Source organism: Alligator sinensis, unplaced genomic scaffold (genome assembly GCF_000455745.1).
Source record: "Alligator sinensis unplaced genomic scaffold, ASM45574v1 scaffold72_1, whole genome shotgun sequence".
In the NCBI taxonomy this organism is placed as follows: domain Eukaryota; kingdom Metazoa; phylum Chordata; order Crocodylia; family Alligatoridae; genus Alligator; species Alligator sinensis.
In genome coordinates this window covers 258,313-266,873 of record NW_005842547.1, presented here as the reverse complement: position 1 = coordinate 266,873, position 8,561 = coordinate 258,313, and the positions used below count along the sequence as shown (strand labels likewise).

At 39.8% G+C, this 8,561-nt stretch overlaps 1 protein-coding gene across 1 annotated transcript in view; it reads right to left on the bottom strand.

The window, feature by feature from the left end:
- The window catches only part of LOC102386534 (CUB and sushi domain-containing protein 1), a 796,348-nt gene extending 792,580 nt beyond the window's left edge, over positions 1-3,768 (bottom strand). The window contains exon 1 of the mRNA XM_006032113.1: positions 3,683-3,768. Coding sequence (XP_006032175.1) covers positions 3,683-3,768 — 86 coding nt within the window. The remainder of the gene's footprint in view (positions 1-3,682) is intronic.
- Positions 3,769-8,561: the final 4,793 nt, after the last annotated feature.

The window sequence follows — 8,561 nt, the reverse complement described above, 5'->3', positions numbered from 1 at the left end:
AGCAGGGTTTTTTGGCATTTTCAGCTAAAGCTGATTAAATCAGCTATTACATAAAAGTGCCAAAAAAGCCCCACTAAAGCATCCAATCTATACAGATGCTGCAGAGCCAGGTCAAAATAATGTGTTGCTTCTGCTGGGTATGCGCTGGGTTCTGTGCAGGAGCATGCCCAATTTAAAGTAAAGTGTGGTTTGTTTTATTTTTCATGTCTACAAGTAGCGTTTTTACTTAAATATAATATTTGTTAAAGTTCAAGTCTAATCCCAATTCAAGCCAGAGTCTAGGGAATGAGTCAGATAACAGTCTGGGATTAGATTATTTCTTCTAAAATTTATGAAGTGTTTAAATGCATATCTTCTCTTCAGCTATCCCTCAATGTTGAGGATTACTGTCTTACATTGTTGTCTTATTTGTGTGTCTGATGATGGTTGATGATGCCTATCTGGGATTGACAGATTCTACTGCATCTCAAACGTGTGTTTCCATGTGGGGTGGGTGGCACTGGATTCTTGATTTGCTCCATGACACGCTGTTTGTGCTGCTCCTACTTTTCAGGCTCCTGTTGCTGTCATGAAGTTTCAAAGTACTGAGATCCCTGCAGCACATTTTTCCTTCATTTGGTATGGGCCAGGTGATAGTCTCCCATGAATTGACATCAATGTTGTATTTTTTTTAATTGACCTTGAGCATGTCCCTGAAGTGCTTTCTCTGCCCTCCTCTTGAGCCTATGCCTTGGCTGAGATGGGAGAATAAAAGTTGCTTCAAGAGTCTGGTGTTGGACATCTGAATGATACAGCCAGCCCAATGAAGTTGAAATTGGATGATCATCACCTCAATACTTGTTGCTTGCAGGAGGATGATAATGCTGGTGCATCTGTCTTCCCACTGGATTCAGAGGATCTAATGCAGGCAGCATTGATGATATTTCTCCAACAACTTTAGATGTTTCCTGTACATCTCAACCTCATATAGCAAGATGGGTATCACAACAGCTTGATAAACTATGAGCTTGGTAATTATCATGGGACACATGACTTTGTTCATTTGACAAATAAAGATAATTTAAAATTATGACAATACCTTATAATGTAAGGGAGTATTGAAAAAGAGTTGAAAAGTAATAAAATAACTCCCTTAGTATGTCACTGACTAACTCTTTGCTGAAGGAAACAGAATGTTTTCCCTCCTCCCCTAAGGAAATTTTGCTTGGCATGGGTTAGCAAAACTCAGGTTTCAGGATACCTGCTTACACTTTACTAATGGTGATCAAACAGTAATTCATCTGAATGCAATGAATGGTACATTTGATTATCTGATTTTTCCTTTAAGTGATATTACTTTTTCCCCCAAACATCACTTGCCATCTTATAAAGGTAAACTGACAATTTATAAGTTCACTACTGCTAGACTTAAGACTTTAATGCTTTGTACAGAGCTCTTCAAAATATATTGCATAAACATTACTGCTTTGCAAGAGGGTATGTATAACTAAGAGCTTTCACTGTGTTTTTAATGACTGCAATTATGTTTTTAACTTCTGGTTAACTTGAAAATACAAGTACTGTATTTTTCCTCCTATTATGTAATTCTTCTGTCATTCCATTTTTTTAATATCTTGAATTCTCAAAAGAGACAGGAGATTGTTTTTTTTTCCCCTAACAGTGAAGATGAGAAACAGGTTATGAAATTTATAATTGTTTTTTATTTCTGATTTCTCCTCTTCTCTCTGCCTCAAGCTTTCAAAGGAATCCTTAGAAATAGATCTCAAGTCAGTAACCTTACTGAGACCTTTCAGTGATAGCCAGATCCATTCATGGACCTTTTGCAGGGTCATGACGTTACTGTTACTCTGCATGAAAATCACTCTTTAACCTTTAAACACATATTAGAAATAGGCAGCGTTGTACATTCTGAGAAAACAGGAAATATGTTAATATGGTGTTATTTCATAACGCTATTTCCTGATATATAATGGCATCTTATTCTATTTCTTTTGCATTAGATTAAAATAAGAACTTATATATAGACAAAGGGATAAGGCAGTATTAAATTATAACATGGTCAAAATAAGCATTAGATAATTTTTGCTTTACTCAGAGGGAGGACTATATGTCTGGAAAATGGAGTAGTGGAGGCCCCCAGGGAGAAGGCAGCAGGGTGGGGTGCTCCCATGCCCACAGCAGCCAGGCTATATCTGCCCCCATCCCACATAAAAATCTGGGAGGCATGTGCCCTCTGTGCCCCTGCCCCTCCCCGGAGTGCACACAGCAGTTGGAAGCCAGCCCCACCCTCCCTCGGACAAGCCACCCATAGCTCTGCCCTGCTTCCCGCTCCTTTGAGGTAAATATGAGATAAACAGTGCCATATCTGAGCACATACAGTAGGGCACAGGATATAGATTATTAAATATTTAAAGCCATAACAGAACTCTAGGTTATGTAGTCTGGTTGTCTTACATATTAAGATAATGTAAAGACATATCACATGGTCAGCTAAAGCAATGGTTCATAACCTTTTCAGATTCAAAACACCCCTTGTTTGACTCAAAGCACCCCTCAGAAAATGCCAGCTCTTTGCTTTCACTCATTTTTGAATACAGACAAATAACAGAGCAAGCCTTCTATTGCAAAGTTCAGAAAGATCATTGCAGGGCAGAACATTTTTGATACTGTGGATTACTGGGTTTATCTTGTGAAGCACACATCCATGTTTGCATACCTAACAATATTACTATTGCAGAACACCCCACAACATATCCCAGAATGCCTCAGCACCCTGATTGCAAATGACTGGGCTAAATCATCATCTGTTTGGTTAAAACATAACTTAGGTTAAGATATCTAGTGTCTGTCATCAAGAAATGAAAAATCCACCACTTCCCTTTGTATTTGGTCCCAGTCATTTAACAACTTCACAGTCAAAAATGAAAGCCTACTTTCTAATATGGGAGTGTATGGGGCTAGGGGACTGGGATCAGCATGGGAGTGCCCAACCCTTTAAATGCCCCAGGATTTAAAGGGGGAATAGGGGATGGGGGAATCAGAGCTAGCCCAGGAGCAGCTAGCAGTTCCCAGCCCTGGGACAGTCTAGCCTGCAAAAGCAAACGTGCACACTGCAAACAGTTGGGGTTCCAAATGCATGCAAAAAGTGGCTGAACTTAAGCCATTTAAACTCATGGCTTGCACACACGACCCTAAGTCACCTGTCAGTTTTCCTTTTGCTATAGGAACAATATTAAGTTTTCCATTGTAAGCCATTTTCTACCATGCTCAAATTATTTCTGTAGTTCTTGTTTGCTCCCTATCCAAACTTCAATTTGATTCTTAAAATGAGGATATCAGTACTAAATTCTAGTACTGGTCTCACCAATGTGGTACAGTATATTGAAGTAAAGACAATTCCTTATGTATACTTATTACTTTCTTGTCTTGATGTAAAGGATTTTATTCCTTGTTTTTGTTGCATCACTCTGGAAAGTCATATTCAGCTCTTTGTCTAGTATGACACTTAAATCATTTTCAGAGTTCTTGATTTTCCTAATACAGACCCCATCATACAGGTATGACCATCACTCCTGTTTCCTAGGTACATAACTCTGCATTTGACTATATTAAAAGACATTTTGTTGGAATGGGTCCAAGTTACCATTGTTACTGACTGGTCCATATAACTTGTCCTTCTCACTTCTTATTGAATCGGTGATTCTCCCGTACCTGAAGAGTGTCATAGCCAACAGACTCTGTTGCTTTTGCTTTTAAAATTTCTCTCATTTTGTCTCTGTTCCCCTAAATATTTAACTTCTCTTCATCCCCTAACCTAAAGAAATGTGGCAGCAAGTGAAATATTTAGTCAAATTTTACTGAGTCAACATTTTCATCTTTAGCTTGAGGTACATATAAATGTTCACTGCATCTGGGCTATGATGATACAGCTTACTTTATGCCATGTGCTCAGCCTCAGAGAGATGTGTACAGGTGTTTGCCAGTGTCAGGTGCTGTGCAGGGTACCTAGTGTAAGTAACTCAAGGTGAGGGGAGGGGCAGATAAGACAGAAAGTAACCCAGTCAGCATGAGGAGGTAGGAATTGCTCATGACTGATGCTCTCTCAACCCCAGGGTTGTGTTCTGAACACATGCAGATGTTCACTGGATTGGGTTAGTCATCATTTTTTGGCCCAATTTAAGCCCATCAAACATCTGCACAGGTAGCATTTAGATCAACCTCACCCTAATTAGGTCAATCTAAGTGTAATGTCTGTACATCAGAGCTTTCCAAACTTTTCATGTTGGTGACACACTTTTTAGACATGCATCATTTTGCGACACAGTAATTCAGTTCCGGGGGAGGGGCCAAGGGAAGCAGACGCGAGTAAGGGAGCTCCGCGGTGCCCTTCCGCAAAATTTTCTGCATTTCGCGCGACACACCTACACTCTGCCGCCGACACACTAATGTGTCGCGGCACACAGTTTGGAAAGCTCTAATGTACATACACATACAGTATAATATTATACCAGAATTAGCATACCAATTCAATGTTAAAAAACAAACTTTCCTATAAACAATCTCCATTTCAAATATTCATAATAAATTGGGTTTATTCTTTGGATAAAGATACCTATGGATTTGTGACAATTATACACTACTGGTTCTTACACATGCATAATAGTTCTAGTGTTTTTCTTTGTAAGAAGTTTTGTTCCCTAGTGACAGGTGTCATTATATAGAAAACTCACAAAATTAGTTTAATCCATCACAAAGAACTGAAAGGAGTAGTTGATGACAATTAAGTGCGTTTTTCATAATGGCAATAGCTAAGTAACTTTAGTACAATCTTGCCAAATACTGTAAATTGTTTGTTGTTGGTGGTGGTACTGGTCGTGTTTTGTTCTGTAGCAACTTGGTGGCTTTTTTCCCTATTCTATCTCTAAAGTACCTACATGTGATCCTGTTCCATGTTTTCTGAGTCCCTAAAACTTCTGTAGTATATCATCTTACCAGGCTTAAAATCACAGAGAAAAAAAAAAAGAAAATAAAAGCAGCAAAAAGGAAGAGTTACCCATCACATCAATTTCACTAATGATTATTTAGGGACTTCAGCAGGGTGTAATAGAATCACATTTAGGTGCCCAACTACAACTTAAATCCATTTGCAGTGAGATAAAGTTTTGGCCTGAGTCTCTTTAGCTCCAATTCATTAATGACAGTAAAATAAATTATTCTACAATAACTGTTTTGTTTTTCACTCTACAATAGACTACAAAGCATACATAGCTGAAGCCAGATGGTGCCATCATTAAAGACGTCAAATTAAAAGCTAGGAAGAATGCAGGACAGGATGAGACTTTATAGACTAACTTATTATGAATAGGGGATTACTTAACTTGTCCTTCAAAAAGGACAAGTAAAAAAAAAGCATTTTTGTGGCTTTGTCCTGGTATGAAGAGCCCATTATGTGGGCATTTTGTGGTGGCCCCACCCCTCAGCACTGATTGACAGAAAGACCCCACCCCTCAGCAGTGATTGGTGGAGAGGAAGGGCAAGGGGCAACTGTCATCTTATCTGCTGTCCCCTTCATACTGTCCTGCAAGCTAGTACCTTCCCCTCCTATGAAGGCTATGAGGCCCACTCACCCAGAAGAGAAAGATATAATAAAAAATAAGTTTTTTTTTCCTATGGCTTTCATGAGCAACCCTGGATTTTGCAGTTTCCATGAAATCCATGAAACCGAGATTTACGTAGGTCCCTAATTAGGAGAAACATAAGCTTTCATAAGGTATGGCCTACTTTGTCAGATGCTATGAGAGGACATGGAGGGAGGAAGGCTACTAATCAGAAAAAAAACATATAAAGAAAGTAGAGAAAAGCTGGGGCTTGGGGTTGTGGGAAGACAGCACCATTGAGAGAGGTGAAGGTGGGTTGAAGAGATGAAAAGGGATAAACAAACTGCTTAACCTTAGAGCAGTTAAAGCTAGTCCATGTACTGGGATAAGAATCCAGTCTCTTTTGAAACCATTCTTGATACAGTACAGTCTGTGGATGATTTCTTGGTCCACAAATCACGCATTCAGGTTTTTTAATTTTGGTTGTTTAAAAACAGCTATTCTGAGGTAAGTGATGGGATGTCCAAGGAAGTTAAAGCGTTCTGAAACAGAATTTTGCATCTTTCTGGAATTCACATAGGGTATGCCCTGTGTGCCCAATGTAGACAGAAAAGGATCACTTTATAAACAGTTGGTGTCATATATGACATTGGCACAGGAGCAGATGAATGAATCCCCAATATCATAACCTGTGCTGTGTGATCCAGTGATGACATGGTCTGAGTTGATCAGAAGGGTGCAGCTGACATTTCAGTCTGTTGCAAGGCCGGGTGGTTGGCTGAGAGTAGAAGTTCAATAGTCTGTTGCTGGAGAGAGATTGTTTGTGGTTGGGTCCAAACTGATTCTTGAATACTCTACCCAGCATATTTATTTCTTGGACACCACTGTGAAAATTTGCAATGGCCACATTGCCACCACATTTTATTGGAAACCAATATACCACTACAGTTGCCTTCATGCCATCATCCCACACCATTAGATTCACATCATCCACATCCACATTCTATGTTATGATCATATTTACTGTGATTCCACTGACTGGCATGCACACTAAAGATCCAGAGCAACAATTACTATACTTACAATATAGTCTTAACATTGTAGCTACTCAAATCAGAGCTAGAGTCAGACTCCATTCTGACCTGCCACCATACCAACCCTGTGACAAGGACAAAATAATCTCTCTTGTTACCTACATCCATGTGTTTTAACACCTTGGACACATGATTATTCATTAACATATCATTAACCAGAGGGCACATCATGCCTGTAAAGCCAACATACCAGGTTAGGTCAGGTTTTGTCTCGGTTCACTGTATGTCTGAGTGAAATATCCTTGTCTGTTTGGGGCAATATAGGAGATTATGAATGGGCTTTGATCAACATCAAAGAGTGAGACCATCCAGATTTCACTTAGCATAACCCCATTCAGTATGGTGGCTGTTGAAGTCGCCCGAATAGATTGCTGGTGTTGGTAGGACTGGTATATCTTTGGGTTGCAGAGTTTGTCTCTATGTGGTTTGTATGATGTTGTAATTGCCTAGTTTTACAGCTGCCTACTGTGTTGTGTTGTCTGCTGGAGATGTTTTAGGATTTTCATAGTGGATACCAGCTTTAATGAAGGTGGCGAGGCCATGTTATTTACTCACAACATGGGTAGCCAAGCAGTAGCCTCTGAGCTTCAGTTTGGCAGGGTCCTCTATGTGGGTTTCTTGTACTAGTACAGCAACTGCTTGGTATTTGGCAGTTTGTTCCAGGAAAATGCTTTTGAAGGATATGAAGCCCTCTATGTTCAGTTGGATGATGCAGGCACTGCTATCACTTTGAAGGCCAGGTTAGGAAACTTTCCTTTATCCCAATATTGTCCGTCTCTGATCACAATCACTGACTGCCTCATCACAATCACTGAGAACTGTCCAATCCCTAGATGGAACTTCAAAAAAGCACAATTGCCTGACTTCCTCATAAAAACAGAAAAGTTAGCAATCAAATTACCCCAGCTGACCAATGTGACAGATTTTAATGCTACCTATGAGGTCTTTGTAACAGGTTTGACAAAAAAAGCCAAGATGACAATACTGTCTGGTTTCAGAGTTAACTGCAGTCCCTGACAGTACCAACCTGCAACAACTATCTACAGACAATCACTACCTCAAGCAATAGCAGCAGCATCATTGATGCAACATAAAGACTCCAAGACCATATTAACACCATGAAAAGAGAACATTGGACAGAAATGGTAACAAATATTGACTTCACACACTCCAGCAAGAAAGCCTGGAACAAAATCAAAAAGCTCACTGGAGAAGGCAAGTCGAAACAGCAATGTCCTGTGAAAGCAGGCTCAATAGCAGAACAATGTATCCAGAACAGAAGGTTCACAAATCCTGATGAGAACTTCTCCGAAGAGATCAGGTACCAAGCAACTGCAATAAAATGCCAGCCCACTGAGGACCTGCATCTCATTGGTTCATTCACAAAACTTGAAATGAAAACTGCCATAGCCTCTATCAAACCCCCTAAAGCTGCATGATTAGATAATATCTATCCAGAATATGGGAGCCTGCCTAAGAGACTGACTGAAGGAGTTTCTGTCATCATGTATGTGAAAAAATGAAAGACCCAAATTCTGGAGACGAATTCACGTGATTGCACTACCCAAACCAGGCAAGAATGTTGACAACCCTATTAGCTACAGACCAATATCTTTGTTATCAGTCGTCTACCATTTGCTGGAAAGACTGATCCTAAATAAGGTGACTGATATCACTGATCCACAGATACCACCAGAACAGGCAGGATTCTGTAAAAATAGATGCACCACTGACCAGGCAGTAAGGCTTACTCAAGACATTGACGATGCTTTTCAAAGGAGGGGAAAAGCAGGTACTGTGCTGGTAGATCTAACAGCTGTATATGATACCATCTGGCTAAAATGACTGGAGTGCAAACTACTCAGGATGA